This window comes from Siphateles boraxobius, unplaced genomic scaffold (assembly GCF_051911475.1).
Source record: "Siphateles boraxobius isolate OS27281-9 unplaced genomic scaffold, OSU_SipBor_1 77, whole genome shotgun sequence".
Taxonomy (NCBI): Eukaryota; Metazoa; Chordata; class Actinopteri; order Cypriniformes; family Leuciscidae; genus Siphateles; species Siphateles boraxobius.
The window spans coordinates 13,727,711-13,745,526 of record NW_027509205.1 but is presented as its reverse complement, the minus strand read 5'-3'; the positions used below and the strand labels follow the sequence as shown (position 1 = coordinate 13,745,526).

General features: G+C 37.7%; 2 protein-coding genes across 5 annotated transcripts in view; one reads left to right on the top strand and one right to left on the bottom strand.

Annotated features, from left to right (window-relative positions):
• Positions 1-1,666: 1,666 nt before the first annotated feature.
• myb (v-myb avian myeloblastosis viral oncogene homolog) lies at positions 1,667-11,966 on the bottom strand. Of its 3 annotated transcripts, XM_077219197.1 has the most exons (16): positions 11,676-11,839; positions 9,606-9,723; positions 8,969-9,040; positions 8,232-8,324; positions 7,588-7,808; positions 7,287-7,506; positions 7,105-7,173; positions 6,602-6,706; positions 6,103-6,294; positions 5,824-5,991; positions 4,744-4,868; positions 4,443-4,554; positions 3,575-3,697; positions 3,225-3,308; positions 3,006-3,110; positions 1,667-2,678 (listed from the first exon to the last, which is right to left on the bottom strand). In XM_077219197.1, the coding sequence occupies exons 1-16, from the start codon at positions 11,696-11,698 to the stop codon at positions 2,565-2,567; spliced, it is 1,944 nt and encodes a 647-aa protein (XP_077075312.1). In that variant the 5' UTR covers positions 11,699-11,839; the 3' UTR covers positions 1,667-2,564. The 3 variants fall into 3 exon arrangements, with proteins under 3 accessions (XP_077075312.1, XP_077075311.1, XP_077075310.1); XM_077219196.1 differs by lacking the exon at positions 5,824-5,991 and having other exon boundaries at positions 1,667-2,675; positions 11,676-11,966; XM_077219195.1 differs by lacking the exon at positions 5,824-5,991 and having other exon boundaries at positions 11,676-11,854.
• A 4,285-nt stretch (positions 11,967-16,251) lies between these two features.
• The window catches only part of hbs1l (HBS1-like translational GTPase), a 31,936-nt gene continuing 30,371 nt past the window's right edge, over positions 16,252-17,816 (top strand). For both annotated transcript variants that reach the window (XM_077218542.1, XM_077218541.1), the window contains exons 1-2: positions 16,252-16,425; positions 16,956-17,018. In XM_077218542.1, the coding sequence (XP_077074657.1) occupies positions 16,383-16,425; positions 16,956-17,018 (106 nt within the window). In that variant the 5' untranslated portion in view covers positions 16,252-16,382. The remainder of the gene's footprint in view (positions 16,426-16,955; positions 17,019-17,816) is intronic.

Sequence of the window (17,816 nt, the reverse complement as noted above, 5' to 3'; positions counted from 1 at the left end):
CTGTGTCCGTGTATATTTGGCACCTATGGTGTGTTTTTGGGGCTGAATGTGGATGTGGGGAGGCCAGTGAGCAGGTGGTCAGGATGGGGGATGTGAGAGCTGGGCAGCTGTAAATTTAGGCCCTGGTCTGAGCCGGGCCTCCGCCTTAAACAGCCACACAGGAAAAGCTATACCCTCAAGAGACTCAAGCAGAGTTTCTGCACCTCAAACATACACATATAGATGTTCAAATGCTAGAATAAACCCATAATGTTCTTTTTTTAAAACTTCATTTTCTCACCCACACAGACACGGACAGGGGGAGCATCTGTTAGGGCTAGAGTTGGAAAGTTTTTCCATCAGTGTGAAGCCCTAGGGGACTGACAGCTCTTTACAAAACACCTCGCTTAAAGATCTCAAATTCACCCTCAAAAACAGTCAACACACCCTTATGAACAAATAGATGTTGTCTAATTTGGCTACTTGTGCGTGTGATGGTGTGTATCGGCATTCAGGGAAAGCATTCTTAAGATAGCCTGAGAGAATACAGTTGGTGGCATTTGCATATCCCTTACTACAAACCCTGATATAGAGTTAATAGGTCATTATAGATTCTCTCCATTCATATTGAGCCTTTATCATTTCTTAATGAGCTATAAAGACCCATTTGAATACTATTGTAGTTATCTCACTGCCCACCAGCATTTGAGTGAATACTGAGTACTGCACTAGTTGAGATGGCTCAGTGGTCAATGGAAAATGGCTGCCTTCATTTATGTGGGTGTGTGATGTTTTTCTTTCATAACTTGATTAAGATTACAACTATCCATCATAGGCCTATACGTCTGCAAAAGTATTCGGTCGCTCTTTGGACAAGTATTTTAAGCCTCATGTCTTTGGATTTTATTATAAAGAAAACCAAACTTTTTAAGCAAACCATTTTTAGTAATATTAAATATTTCTATACTTCTATTTTTTGTTATAAAACAGAAGTCATTGTTCATAATTAAAACAAATTATATTTGTATACTAACTTCACTTACTAGAAATCACTCTTTCATTGCAGATATGACTTATTACTTATTTAAGAGTAACTAAACTGTATAGTATTTCATTAACTTAAAATTATGAAATAATTAAAATCAATTACTATTTTATTTTTTTATGTAACTTTGGCATAAAATACAGAAAGTAGTTTCCTTTAAGTGTTATGGACATCTGTGCAAGTGAATAGATTTTATTAAACATTGAGGAACACACTATTCAAAAATAAAGTGGAAAAGAAACTATTAAGCCAGAGATATTTTTTCAAAAACACACTTTATTTACAAGGCAGTTATAAAAGTTTGTATAAAAAAAATGTATGAAACGTTCATAATCAGTGTAAAAAAAGTGTTTGTACTTGAAGCTAATACAAAAAGGCAGCAAATAACAAAAACGTTATTGCTAAATGCTTTTGATTGGGCACTACAATCTTAGTATCAAATGCTGATTGAAATATCAAAAACAAGCTGACTAGGTATAAAAGCAACAATCATTTCAGTGTTTCAAAAAGTAAAAAATACCAAATGTAAATCTGATTACAAATTGACATAAAAAAAATAATAATCAAGAAATGGTTTATCATCGCAAAGGCAAATTTGTTGCCATTTTAAACCCTTGACTTGAAAATGCTTGGTAAACCTTGTTTTTCCTTTTGAGCAAATACAAAAACTGTAAAAACAAACAAACAAAAAAAAACACTTTTTGTTCTGTTGAAATCTTTGCATAGTTGATCTAAAACCTGAAATAGTGCTAATACAATGAAAGCTCAACATTGTGGTTTTGCTTTTGAAATGCAACACTACTAAACTGACAGAGTACCTTTTTATGCTAGATATATCACCAAAGATCTACATTAGGCAAACTTGAACTTTCAAACTTGGCAAAGTCACTTTTAGGCATTGGACATGGTTTGTTTTGGCCAGGAATACATAGCAGTGCTTTCAGGCATTTGGCTGAAATACATACGATCTCTGCAAGGGCAGTTCTGTTGTTCACCCACCGATATGGAGTACAAATCTTGTGTAGTTTTAGGTGTATGATTCTGATAATGCTAGGACTACACAAGCTCCTTACAATTAATACACATTTAACGATTAAGAAGTGAGCAATACTGGGGTCAAACACTGGCAAAGGCGGCCATCGTAGTTAATTATTATTCTTAATATAAAATAATAATAAATTACTGCAAATTGTTCCTTATATTAAAATCCATAAAATTAGAACCCACATAGAGAATTCATTTCCCATATATAATACAAAATATATAATACAATATTATTAAATTTAAATCAAAAAAGGTAGAAAAACACAACATGAATGTCTTTGGTTGCTCAAATCAAATAAGCGACGGCACAGCTTAAACATTGGCGACTAACATCAAATGTGCAGTCTACAAAATGGCTTGAAGCCTCTCCCAAATAATGTACCAGAAGTGTTGAAGTGTTCCTCTTTTACTTCTTTTCAGAACGATTGTCTTCTTTCACTCTCCCTCCTTCTTCTTCCCTTTCTATATTTGTCTCTGTCTCATTCTATCTGTCTCTTTACATGACCAGTGCTCGTGAAGAATAATTGCTGAGGTATTTGTGCGTGGCTTCAGAGGGCATCGACTGCTCTTCCGTCTTCCCACAAAGCACCTGTTCCCATTTGCTCAACTGCTGCGAGAGAGAAAAGGATACAGAGAGAGGAAGTAAAGATGGAGAGAAGTAGAAAAAGTCAAAGATGAAGGTGATTGCTCTGGTTTTGCATAGCATACGCTTCAGTGTCTAATAAATCACACATTTTCAAGTTTAGGGCACAATTCAGCACCTGCAGTCATAAAGTCAATATGTGCTACTACAAAATGAGCTATAAAGTTTTTTACACATACATAATATATGTATATATTTAAGCCAAATGGTTCATTTCAAAACTGTATCTGGACACTTTCTGATGGTCAAAATTTTAAATGGGTGTGTATAAGGGCATCATGGTAGATTTTGTACCTGCAGAGGACTTCCCATGGCTCTGCGGGGCAGCTGGGCGGCTTTGTGTCCGTCCTCAGTTTTCTCTGCATTAGGAAGCATCAGCACAGAGCTGGTCAACAGATCCTATAAGTCCAAAAGAGAACGGAGTCGTCAAATATCGAAACGATACTGATAAATGAAAATTATTTACAGAGGCGGAGATCAACATCCATATACGAACAAAATCAAGATACTCACAGGCATGTCATGGGCGGAGCCACTGGAAGGGAACAGCTGGGTGTGGAGATCTTGCTCCTCCCACTGCAGACAAGGCGACTCCACCTATAGACCCCAATCAGTTATTGACTATGTAATTCATGCCTGGCGGATTTGTATAGTGTATTGCTTTCATAATCCTACGTCCAATATCAAATATCCAATTCACACCCCCACTCTTACACAGATGTTTCAGACAAGTTTGACTGCAAACTGATATAACTAACAAATTCAAATAGCAACCTACAGACAAGACGTTTTTACATGTCTGCTATTTGAATATCACACTGAGATGTATTCAAATGAAGGGGCGCACATTAGCCCAAACTGACCTCCTGTTTGATCTTCTTCAAGGGAGGCTGGTCCAGATGCATCCCCCCGACGCTGATCTCACACTCCTGAGGCTCCTGCTTAATTGTACCAACCACTCCAGAGTCCAATGAAGGGCTGTGGGCCTAAAACCAGAATAGAGTCTTGAGTAAAATATAGTGGTGCTATAGTATAAAGTAGTGATGCATGATGTATACGGTTCCAAATTGGTTGTTGGCCGATATTAAATGCTTTCAAATTAATTGGATAATTTTTTCATATTTAATTATGCATGTTCATTTCCCCCTTTTTTACATTCAGATTACCTTTGGCATCTTCTAACTCTCACTTATATATATATATACATATATGTGTGTGTATATATATATATACATATATATATACACACACATATATGTATATAATATGTATATATATTACGCAATACTATTAATTCTTTAGCAAATCTTAAAATGTGCATTAAAAATATAATATTTCATTTTTTTTTTTTTTTAGTTTTTAGTGTTTTATATTCAATTATACACAAAACAGCGTACAATTTGAATACCAGAGAGCATGAAATGCACACTCACACACACAATTTTACATCTATCTTTGTGAGGATATTCATTGACACATTGCAATCTCTAGCTCCTTACCCTAACCCTACCCATCTCAACTAAGTGCCAAACCCTTACCCTAAACCTAATTACAACCTTATCCCTAAAACCAAGCCTTGACCCTCAAACAGGCCTTTAATGGCCTTTTAGAAAGTTAGGACCAGCCAAAATGTCCCTTTACTCTCTTTATCCTCACTCTGATAGTCTAAAACTCAAAACGGTATATATATATATATATTTTTTTTTATTCAAAAATTGTTTATAGTCTCACCCTTTTCAAAGGTCCGTATTTGGTGTCCTGCATTGTCAGTGTGGATTTGAATGGAGTAGGTGTGCGAGGAGAGCACTCCATGATAGAACGTCTCAGGTTGGGGGTCCGGAACCTGAAACAGAACGCCCATATATACATTATGAATTATTCAGGGTTCTTTATTCTTTATTAGAATCCCATAAATCTCATTAAGTCTCATTCATTTAATTCACCCTGTGATTATGCTTTATATCTGATTGGGAAACTTCACTAAGAATAAAGAACCATTACAAATGCAAAAAGTTTTGAAATGGGCCCTTACAGCTCGTTTTCCTTCTGAGGCCGAAGAGCAAGGTCTTGCTGCAGTGCTTTCTGGGAGCAGACAGGTGAGGGCGTGACCGGTACATTTTGACTGTCTGAGGCTGGGCTCACTGATGCATTAAAGAACTACAAAAGAGAGGAAGAAAGGAAGGCAACAATCAGATACTAAACTTTAAACCACATATTTAACATTCAGAGGTGTAGGAGGACCTCGAAATGGGGTCAAAATCAGCATAAACCTACTTGCACAATAAAATACTTTCACTAGGCTAAAACAGCAATACTAGCATGTAATGGAGAACAAATATTTGTAATGAAGAACAAATTTGCAAATATTTTCTAAGCATAAAATTGTCAAGTGCAACATGAATATCTGTCAGAGGAAATTAAAAGTGATTGCATGCAGTGTTCACAAGACATTCCTTTCAATTTGCCCCTGGCTATCAAGAAAACAATGCAGCATTCCTTCACGTACAAATTCAAATGTTTCAAGTTTAACTCAAATGATTTCTGGGTAACACTTTATTTCAATGTGTCCCTGTTACACGTTACATGTATGCACTATAGTAATATCTATACATTAGGCAGAATTACATTCAACTAACCCCAAACCAAACCCTAATCCTACCCTAGTAGTCAATTAATATAACTCAGTACTTAAATGTATAATTACACTGTAACAGGAACACATTAAAATAAATTGTAACCGATTTCTGATATTAAAGTCAAATGCTGTCTTGGTTATGTAGTGGTTGACATCACTAGGAAACTAATTCCCTAAAAACAGCCAAGCACTGATTTCACAGTCATTCAGAAGAGGTAAAAAGTGTAGCACTAAGAGCTGATGTAATACAATCTAATATGTTTTCCTCAGCACACACATTATGACACCCAAAAAAACACTCATGGGTGTTATAAATGTATGTTATGTATGGTGACATGACCTTTAGATGAATCCTACGCATGTAGACTGATTTGTGTTAGTGTGAAGAGACTGATTCATGGTGCTCAGATAATAAGTGATACTCATGACTGAGTTATTGGGTGACTGATTGATTTATGCGGAGAAGTTTCAAGCTACCTGAGAGGGAGAAAAGGGCAGGTGTCTGACGGCTGAATGTTTGGGCGTAGAGCAAAGAAATTTAAGGGCACTGCTGTCATCGTTGTGGCTGGGCGAACCCTGACTGGACTTAGCTTCAGTTTTAGGCAACCTCCTATCAGAGTGTAAGTTGGCCCAGATAGATGGGGCCTGAGAAGACGAGATCATGTGAGGACACCGAGGTTGACAGGTAACTAAACGGTGGCTATCAGCTGGCCTTTACAGGGTCATCTAATATAGGGTGCTTTTATGGTCTCTTACCGAATCAATAGCATCAATAAACTCTGGTAAACTGGAGCTGGATTCATTGTTTGGGCTGTTTGTGTTGCCATGGGCGCTTTCTTCTGGAAGGCATCCCTGGTCTAGAGATGGAGCCGGGACTGAAACAAACACGCCAACCGAGCTGTCCGTCAAAGAGCCTCGGTTCCACCCACTGTAGCCGTTCATGGAAATCTGTGAGAGAGGGAGGGGAAACAGAAGTTGTGTATGGGAGTGAGTGGCAGAAATTAAGCAAAATAAAGAGAGGGATGCATGCAGGAAGAACAGTCAGAGAGAAAGGGAACTTGTTGAGTTGAATGATGTGAAGTTGGGAGGGGGTTCGGAGTTGCACAAGGAGTTAAACAGAGCTTGTGGTGTGATAAGGCACAATTGCATAATTTAGCCAAGCAGTTAGAATGTGAAATAGACCCCCAGATGCTTCCTCCAATTAATCTCACACACACATAGAAACTTACACAAAAACACAGACACACACACTTACTGGTAGTGCCTGCTGTCCCTTCAGCTCATTTTCTGTTGACATCAAGAGCATCTCAATCTCCTTCACCCTCTTTTCTTTCTCAGGGTCCTCTTCGCTGTAGTGTCTCTATATCACAGGAATCAAAATGGAGCAAAATGAACAAAACTCAATGTTGTATTTTGTCCGAGTTGTGAGTTTGAACTGAAGGCGATCCTATAAAAAAACTAGGAGCATCGAAATAATATGAAAGTAGAGAGAAAACACGTCAGATTGGTGGCAACAAAAACATGGTGGTACATGATGGTTAAGCTGAATTTTTACTCCAAAAAGTAACAAAACAGTAGAGCTGCTTAATTTATTTCTGGAAACAGTGACCTTTTTTAATGATTTGATGAATAGAAAGCTCAAAGAACAGTATTTATTTCAAATAGAAACATTATATTACATGATATTACTGTCGCTCTTGATCAGTTAAATTCATCCCTGCTTAATATACAGAACAGTTTAATTGACTTATTGGTTACCTGGATAGGAGCAGTGCCATGTTGAGGAATGTTCAAGATGTTCAATTGAAGAGCAAGTGGAAATGGCACCTGAACACAAGGGGAATAAAAGATCAATTACCAACTGAAGAATACAGAATCCTAATGGCCAACAATACTATTATTTAAACAGGTAAACATATGAGAGAGAAGTTTTCTCGTACCCGTTGTGAGTCAGGCATGTAGTACGGATACTGATTGCTCATGGAAGAGGCCGGCATGGATGTGTTGGTCGGTGTGTGATTGTAGTTCAGGAGGTGAGGTTTAGCGTAGCCGTTACTTAGTGGAGTCGGGCTGACTTTAGCGGCGTGCTGAAGGTAGCCCTCTTGCTCGACTTTCCGCCGCATCGTGGAGTTCCAGTGGTTCTTTATGGCATTATCGGTTCTGATAACAAAAAATAACATAAGTTTGTCCTTATCACATACAAATACGTAGAATATAAGCGTTTAAGTAGCATTTCCTTACCTGCCCGGGAGTAGCTTGGCAATCTCAGCCCATCGGTTTCCAAGTTTCTCATGTGCCTGATAGATGATCTGATCTTCTTCCTCAGTCCAGGAAGTCTTCTTCACCTCAGGGTTCAGGTGGTTGTGCCAGCGTTCTCTACATTGTTTACCGATCCGCCCCTTTAAGTGCTTTGCGATCACAGACCAACGTTTGGGGCCGTACTTCTGAACCAACTCAATCACCTAAGACAGAGAGAAAAGAAAATTGTGGTGAGCAAGTGATTGAGGAAAAGGAGGTGTATGCAGAAAGAGGGGGTGTACTGGAGGCCAGCACAAACCCAGAGAGAAAGGGAACTAACATTTCATAAGTGTTTTAAGATTGCACACAGATACAGATAGTGGTATTACGATGAATATCTGCAAAAATACACCTGCTAATGACTTCTGCTGGGTCATAAAAATGACGATAAATGGAGAAACACCTGGTCTCGCCAGTTAATCATTACAACACATTACCCGCTCAATGAATCTTTACTTTCACCCCTCAACTGCATGTGGATTATTTGGTTGTGTAATTGCAATCCTGTGGCTGTATTTTGGCTATCTGAGGTAACATTGGTTGCGGTATGGTTATTGTGTGTCAGGTTGCCGTTGTAGATGTCTTACCCGTTGGTCTTCTTCTTTCGTCCATGGCCCTTTGATAAGTTCAGGGTTGAGAACTTTCTGCCAACGATGCTGACACTGAACATCTGTGCGATTCTGTGAAACACATACACAAGTACAGTGAGAATGGAAACTAATTTTGTATTGTCAATGTGGTGTGTAACTTGAATTAAAGTAATTTTTGTGTTTAATACGAGATCCCAGGTGTTTCGGAAACCCCACAGAGTGAATCAGAAATGAAACAGCTTTAGTTTCTAATTCTTGTTCATGTGTTGAGATTGCCTTGTGGCAATCTCTAACTAGATATAGATGCTATTTTTTACTACATTAAGCTTAGCATCTGTTTGTGTTTGTGCCTGAGAAGTTTTATACATTTGTATGTGAACATATGCTTCTACCTGGGTGCACATTTGTGTGTGTGTGTGTGTGTGTGTGAGTGTGTGTGTTTGTACATCCGTGTGTGCTTGCAGGTGCACAGTGGATTCTGAAACCTTGCCATATCCCCCCCATTTGACTCTGTTCCAAACTAGGCCAACCAATGAGGAATACCCAATTATGCAAAATCCTCCAAAACGTGCACACACTTCTACAGTACCTGATCCTTTGGCTATTCACATGCAAATGCACATATATAAAATACCACACCTAACATAGCCTAACCTAACCCCCTAAAGCTTAAATACACAAGCCACATATACACACACGTTTAAACAATCATAGACACAAACACATAAACTCACAGGTAGAAAGCTGGCAATGACTTTCCAGTCTTCTGAACCATGATGCTCTACCAGCCTCTTCAACTTCTCATCCTGTAAAAACAGTCAACATTATAGGATTAAATACATAATCAAATTATGCATTGTCAAACAAACAATAAATACATTATATTCCATTAAATAAACACCACACAAAAGCTATTTGAAGAATAAAGTTATCAGTTAAACTAAACTAAGTTTTAACGAATACATAGGATGCAATATAAAACAAAGTACCCCAAAACACTACTCTAAAACATTGTCAAATGGTGCAAAAATCTAAAACTTAGTGTGGCAAGACCATAAAACAATGAAAGCTTTTTTGCTTTGAATTATAGGAAGAATAGCTGTTAAAACATATGCATATATATATATATATATATATATATATAGACACACATTTGTACATGTGACTTATATATATGTACATGTGATATATATATATATATATATATATATATAAATATTTAAAATATTATTTTAGCATTATTAGTAATTATATAAAAAAAAAAAATCAAAACATGAAATATTTTTAAAGCTTATTTCTGTTTTTCAAGCATGTTTTCTTTAAGGGTTATACTAAAAAATAACACTCCAGCCAGACAAGAGTTTTGCATACCTCCTCACGGGTCCAGCGTGTCTTGCCGAGGTGTCGTTTTCCTGTCTTGGCATGAGGACCATCGTAGTCATGATCATAAATCTCCACATCATCATCATCTTCGTCGCTACTATAAACACTGGAGGGGAGGGTAAATGAAAGATTGTGAGATAAGTAGAGTAGGGTAATAACCAGAGAGAAGAGTAGGAGGAGGGGGGGGGGGGGGGGGTTTGGGGGTAAATAGTGAAACAGCAGAAGAGCAAACATGAAGGATGAGGAAAAACGAGCAGATCCTCATGAAAATGTTAGATGCGGTTGTTGATATACATAAAAAACTCCCTTTCACCCCCATAAGTCCATCACGCATTATAGTAAAATTAAGCGATAACACAGTCAACACAAAACCAGAGTGGATGAACCAGTACAGCCGGCAGGTTAGGGTGCAGGGGGGACATGCTCAGAGAAACCTGTTCTGATGTTTTTGGTTTCCACAGAAACAGTGAGCGTGTGCGTGGACTGGCACTGTTTCATGATGGAAGCGTGTTCAGACCTGCACAGGTACTGTCAAAACCATCTCACCTGGCCAGCTCTTGGCCAATCACGATAGAGCACAAGCAGACGTGGAGAACAATGTTCTCCTGCTCTTTGTACCACAGGTGTATGTGTATACGTACTTTTAAACCCACGTTTATCCTTACTGACAGTGCTTAAAGCAAAAGATGAAGATGATAGCTCACTTCTTTGATTACAAGTACTTGGAAACTTGGAACTTGAAATGCAAAACGCAGCTAGCTCACTGAAAAAAAAAATACAGTCAAATAGATACGGTTTTATCTTAGTGTGCAATGACGGTTGTTGACTAATTGTACATGCGAGTTTAAATATTTGTCAAAATAGACTCTCTGTGGCTGTAACCTTATTCAAAGGATTTTTTAAAAACATCAGTCTAAGTCTTAAGTAGTTTAGGTGACCATAGCAACATCAAATGCCTGTGTCTGAGCTTTTAAAATGTCTCTAATGCAAAAGTGCATGCATATGAACTGCATGATGGCTTTGAAATTTGAAACAAACATAAAGGGACAGTGCATGCAAAAACGAAAATTCTGTCATTAATTATTCACCCTCATGCTAAACATGCATTACTTATTTTCTTCTAAAATCCTTGATATTTCTTCAAAAGGAAATATAAGGCAGGATGACAACAGTCACCATTCACTTTCATAGTATGGGTGGAAAAAAAGATGCAGTAAAAGTGAATAGAAACCGAGGCTGTCAGACCCTCACATTCTGACTAATATATATATGAAGAGTTCAAATGCAAAAGTCTCTAAGTGCCAACTGAAATTTTCTTCTAGAATGATCATTTATTAATTTATTAATTTATTAATTTATGCATGAGGGTGAGTAAATGATGCCAGAATTTCATTTTTTGGGTGAACTATCCCTTTAAGACTATAATACTAGTTGTTCCAAATCCGACAATTGTAAGGCGGATTTAGAAAATTTAGTGGACATAATCCATCCGGCTCACATGTAATCTCAAAATTAATCCAAACGTTATAATAAAACGTAAAAAAACACACACACGAACATGAAGAGAGTTTTCTGCAATCGCCCGCTATTTTCTACCACACTACGTTGCCGCTGAAATTGTGCCTCTCGTCAATTGTTTCTGAATCAATATAAGTGTGTGATTTTTGGGGAAGTACCGAATCTCACCGTAACCTGTCCAGCGGATTTGCACGCTCTACCTGCGCGCAATGTGAATGAATGAAAATTTAAATGAACACGAGCGCGAGACCCCCGCGCGGGCGCGAGCGGGGAGCGCACATGCCATCCACCTGTTCAGCGCGGCGCCGCGCAGCCCAACCAGAAGAAATAAACATTCCCGGAGAGAAGCGTGCGTTTGGAAAATTGCAACCAAATATAAGCACTACATTTCTGAACACGCATTTAATAAATGTAATGGTATCAGCACGAACTGTCCAGCATTGCGTCTAAATGCCCGCATGTGACTATGGAGCGCAGTCTCATAATATAAGGAAATACATAAGCGAAAGTTCATCAAAATGCATAAAACTTAAATCTCACCTGTGTCTGTGCCGCCTCGCCATCCCGCAGTTTAAGAGGAGGGTAGAGAGGTAATGATGAGTGCGCTCGGCTCAAGTGTGCTAAAGTTGAGTGCTGTCAGCTCCTCTTCGAGGAGGAAGTGCTGGTATTAAGCTCTAGCGGAGTGTGCGATATTGTAAACAGATCCATCAGACAAAGCTAGGGCTGTCTCTCTCCCTCCCGCTAAATTTGGCGCCTCGGGTCCTGCGCATGCGCGCAACCTCTACTATTCACTCATCAGAGCGCCTTTGGAGCAGGAGGTCCGCGCTAATCGTTCACTGTTGTGCTTTTAGAACAATTATATTGTGTTTTTCGAGGTAAAAAGGCAGGGAGGGGTGGCAGTGCGTTTCTTAGAGGACAATGTGGACTCTGAGTGGGAGTAAAAGTTTGGAAAACAGGGGGAAACAGAGCGTGAGGGGTCCGGGCAGCTTAGCGCTGTTCCTGCGGTACTGAGGCTGTACTGTAGGAACGGAATCCTAAAGGATGGTTCCGATCGCGATTCCTCTTAACGAGTCCAGTTCGAGATTATTATTATTTTTAATTATAATATTTTTTAAAAGTGTTCTTATTTCATTTGCCAAGTGACGATCGTTTCACATTTTAACAGAAAATATTACAAATCAGAAATAAATATAATACAATTCCTAAACCGTTTTTTCCCGCAAAACCCAGATTTGTGTGACTTTTAACAGATCTTTTAGAGGCAGCATAATTGCAAACCAGTAATTAATAGGCTGTATTTTAAATACAAATACTAAACAAACATGTGGTAACAATTGATTATTTTTTATTAAACAACACTGAATACAACAAAGCTCATAATATTTATATTCAATACGTTATATGAACAACCATATGAACAAGTCTCACGAGCCTCACAATTCGAGTAGGACATGGGGAGATTCATTAACTGATTCGGTGTTTTCGATTCACTGTAAATAACTAGTTCATAAGAGTCGTTCGTTCTGGAATCTGACTACATGGTGGCGCCGTATGTTTTTGATTCACTAAAAAGAACCGGTCATAAGAGTCATTTGTTCCAGAAATGAACTGGACTGGTCTCCGCATGTATCATAACGTGGATTCAACCGTAAGCTATTGTTGCGCTTAATTTCAGAGCACAAAACACACAGCCACAGCACTTAACGTCACGATGAACGAATAGCCTACACGTTTCAGAAACGTTGACATCATTCTATACTTTTTCGAATCCGTACAAAGTTCAGGTGTTCAGTTATGGAAACAACTATCCTGAAATCTAATTAAAATTATATTCGTTCAAAATCTGCTATTTTGTTATTTCCTAGGAATTCTTTTAAATCCACTACTTTATTTCCCTTCTCTCACTTTCATTAGGTTGCAACAGTTTCGCTTTTACTTTTCCAGAAATGTACCACCTCTCGTTTGCTGATATGTTCACTTTGCTTCAGTACCAAAGTTACACAATGCATACTTTGTTACTGAAAGTCACGATCAGGTTATTTGTCTGGAACTGAAAAGTAGTGCAGCTTGTTTTAGTTCTCCGACATGTCCAACCTGTTGCCATGTGATTAGTCTGCGTAATTGCTAATCATCAAGGATAACCAGCAAGCTCTCTCTTTCTCCCTGTTTTTCACACACCCTTGAGGGTTGTGGTCTATATTTTTTGTTTTATAGGTTGCCTTTGCGCTTACTTGGTTGGCACATTGTGACCATCACTTACCATATCGGTCAGCGCGAGCCATTGTTTCTGACCACTGACGCTCACGTGCTCAGCAGAGCTGGCAGCTCGTGAACGCGCCTCTGTTGTGTCTGCGCGCCGATGAGTGAGAGCGCTCATCCATCCATTGCAGAACAAGGAGGGGTTATTACTGGGGTGCTTCATTAAAAGATAGAGAAAAAATAAAAATTAGTCGCCATTTTATTTCAGTAGTCTACTTCCCCATGAGGGCATGTGATTTATGACCTACTCATAGATTACACAACATCGCAACTAATTAATATGTGTTGTGGTGGTGTCATACAACAACAACCTAAATTTTTTTTGAATTAGCCTACATTCCGTAAATAACAGAATATCAAACGGAGTAGAATCTAAAAACATGTTAGACTGTTTCTCAGTACTAACTTCACAATGTTTCGATTCAAATTGGGTCAAATTATAGGTCCAATTATTTGAATGAAGAATGACACTGACCAATCAAAATGAGGTAGGTCTATTCCGGAAATTAGTGTAATCAATTCCATCAATTAAAGAATATGAATAATTATATTGCAGTTAGTTATGAAATGCAACATGCAGGCCTAACTAATTTGATGATAAATCAGACTGTACAACTCTCTCCAACCCTGTTGCCCCCCCACTCAGAGTGTGTGTCTGAAGCTTTTAAAATGCGCCTAACATCAAATGTAGGCTACAAGGAGAATCACTTCATGTGAGCACATGTGTGATGATGTTAAAGTGCAGAGTTTTCCATTGACCTCAAAATATTTGTGAGTCATACTGGAAACAGACGCCACAAACAGACAGACTTAGTGATGCGAGAGAGTAAGACTGAGACTGACCACTGTTTAATGCCTAATTAAAATGTTGAACTTGATCTATACTCTAATCCCCCTACCATGATACCCAGGCCCAGCCACAGAGACAACCTGTGGGTAACACTTTTTAGAAAGTTACAGTGAATGAAACATCCCCCACCACACACACATACCACACCTAAGGTGAATCCTGGGTCAGTCAGATGTTGATCTCCTGTATCCTTCATCTCATCTCTCCTCCATACTGTTTGCAATCTTCATTCAAAGTCACCTTGACAACAGAAGTGAGAATCCTTATTTTGTATAGAATATTGCAGTATTTATTATAAATTGATCTGTGCACATCATAACTTTTTTTTAAATTCAGTGTCCTCATAATCTTTAATCAAAATAACTTCCCCTCCCTCTTGCATCATCATCATCTTCTTTTCTCTACTCTGATGATGTTTACTAGTGTGAGGGCGGGACAACCTGTCACTCACATCATGACATCACAGCAATAGCAAACCACGATGATTCTGTCAATTCTCAATGGGAAAAATCAAGTCCCGCACTACATTTTTCCTTGTTCGAGAATCCGTTTCACTAGGATATATGTCACAGGAAAGAAAAGACTATTGCAACTTTCATTTCATGCAGACTAGAAAGTAAGACATTTTAAATAAAAGCAAGAACACACTATTTAGTTATGCATATTTGTTGCATTCATTCAAACTCCTTCTCCAATACACTCTCATGGCAATTCATAACTATTTTATACTTGTGCTAAAAGGTGGTTAATTCATATGAATTTGCAAATTTTTGTATGATCTGATTTTTTTTATTTTTTTCAAAAATTTTACATATCCGTACAAATAACATTGTACAAAATTGCATCAGGATGCTTTCTCTGTACATGGAAAGAACCCCTCCCGCCTGTGTCTTTGCAACCTACTCTGTAGACTTGATATAACTGGGTCAGTCTAAGAAAGCATGAAGCAACGAAGCATCTGTATATCTGCAGTGCTGAGTGTGTTTTAAGTTAAATTTAGACATGTTCTCAAAGTTTAAATGTCATGCAGATGTGAATGAAACCATATTTAGCACAAACAGTATCAGATTAGTGACTGTGGTAAATCTCTCTCCTTATCTGCCTGCTGTACAGAACAACTTCACTTATACTTTACCTCACTATTCCTGAATTATAAGACATAACAATGTAAATGGCACTCAAATTGATTCAGCATTCACCCAAAACTCCTATCCTCTCCTTTATATTTTTTGATAATTCTCCCTATGTTTCCTACAGCCAAGACTGAAAGGCGCATTTGGGAACTAAGCAATCAGCTTAGTTCCCTGTTCATATCTCCTAAGTGATTCCTCCGTATAGGGCCATCGATTTATTGAAAGTATTGAAACCGAAAGATCAAGATCCTAAAAAATCTGATATAGCAGAGAGGAGGAGAGAGATTGAAGGTGGTTTCCAGGAGTAGGTTTTGCAGCTGCAGAGTCTTGTGTTCCAAGGAGAGATAAACCTTACAGGGGATTTTTTCTCCACTTGGGCTGCTATATAGATGTCAAAAGATCACTTAAACACACGACAACGAGTCAAAAATATACACATTATAGATAAGCAAGTTGGAAAACCGATTGTCGGCGGTTCCCCAACTGTCATGCAACTGTATTAATCTAATTAATCTCATCATTAATAATTTAGTTTGACATTAGCTACACGTTGTCATGTGTGTCAGTGTTAATTCATGTTTGATTTATATACACTTTGCATTGTAGAATAAAAAGTCTCTATTACACTAGGTAACTATATTATTTCACTGTATAGTTACTGTAACGGCCTACATATTATAATCTAGGCCCATATGTGTCTAAATATTTTCTTAAAAGTGTATGTTTATCCTTTACAAAATTTACCGTGTTAACTATAATCTCCGCATAGATTCCAGTTTTGACTAAAATATCATTGTTTAATCTGGCTTTTAGAATCTATTTAATTTTAGAGGCTTTCACAATCCAAGACTGTGTATTTTCTCACTGCGCATGCGCGTCACTCCTGCTTCTGATGGCCGTAAACATGGCGGCTTTGGAGTGAGACGCATGTCTAAACTTTGCACTGATAATTTATATTGTGCCTCGCGTATATCGTTTACGTGAAAGAAAACCTTCGAACAAAAAATGTCCCGCCACAGGAATGTCCGAGGTTATAACTACGACGAAGGTATATACGGGAAATTTGATATTTAGCCGCTTTTATGTAAAGAGGCCTGTATGATTGCTAGTTAGCTGGTTTATTTATACAGAGTCCAGTGCTAGAGATTATGACAGACTGCTGTCGTGTCACTGTTTCAGATGGTAACAGCTGGACTGTGCACCTGGTAACCAGTTATGTGCTTTTAAACTTAAATATTTGTATTTAATTCAAATCACAACTAACAGTCACTTTGCATACTGCCTTTATATTTCTGTCTGTTTGGGTGATCACAGATCAGCCGTCTAGTAAATAAGACAAAAGTAACAGCTGTGTTCTTAAATTCAATCTATTTCTACTCAGTTTTAGTGACTTTTGACGTTCACTTTTGTTAATAACTGTCGTTGCATTAATTAAGGTGGTGTAGCTGACTAAACAAAGCTTTTTTGTCCCCATCAATAACTTTTTGTTTGTTGATGCAGTTGAACTGCTTTAACTATAACTTAGCTTTTGTGGTTTGGAGTAAAACAGAATTGTCTAAATTTCTTCCTTTTTTATAGACTTTGAGGATGATGACTACGGGCAGTCAGTGGAGGATGACTACTGCATCTCTCCTGCCACTGGTTTGTGTTTTCATTAAAGTTACATGTGATTTAAATAATTGTGTAAAGTCCTTATTTTGAGTATTCCGATCATTTTGAAAAGTCATAAATCTGCAAAATGTTCCTAATGTTATTTGTTTTTTTTATTTGAAGATTGTATATAATATTTATTATCATTTGCACTTAATTTGTCCATATGTTGGATTAAATTGAAAAAAACAATTTGATTTGATATGGTTTTTTACTCTTATATGACCAAGTGCAGTGCCATTTATAAAAATATATCTTTTCCCCCCAAAAAATCCCCATACTTGCATTAACATGTTGAATCATGGGATAGTTCACCCTAAAATAAAAATTCTGTCATCAATTACTTATGTTGTTCCAAACCCATGAGACTTTTGTTCATCTTCAAAACCAAATGAAGATATTTTTAATGAAATCTGAGAGATTTAGATCTGTCCCTCCATTGAAAGTCATTTCACCCACGCTGAAGGTTCAAAACATTAATAAAAAGATCGTAAAACAAATCTGATGGATCAAGCAGTTTAATCCAAGTATTCTGAAGAGACATGATTGCTTTATATGATGAACAGATTTAATTCAGGATTTTATTCACATATAAGCATTGTACATATAAAGAGTACTCAAATATGGTAAATGGAAGCTCAAACTAATTGTTTAATGCATTAGAACAAATGTCATTTGTTTTTGCGGAATCTCAAACTCAAAGGTGCTGCGTGAGGCACGAGAATGAACATACAGATGCGTCACAGTTTTGGGTCAATAGACTTGTAACGGAGGGACAGAAATCTCAGA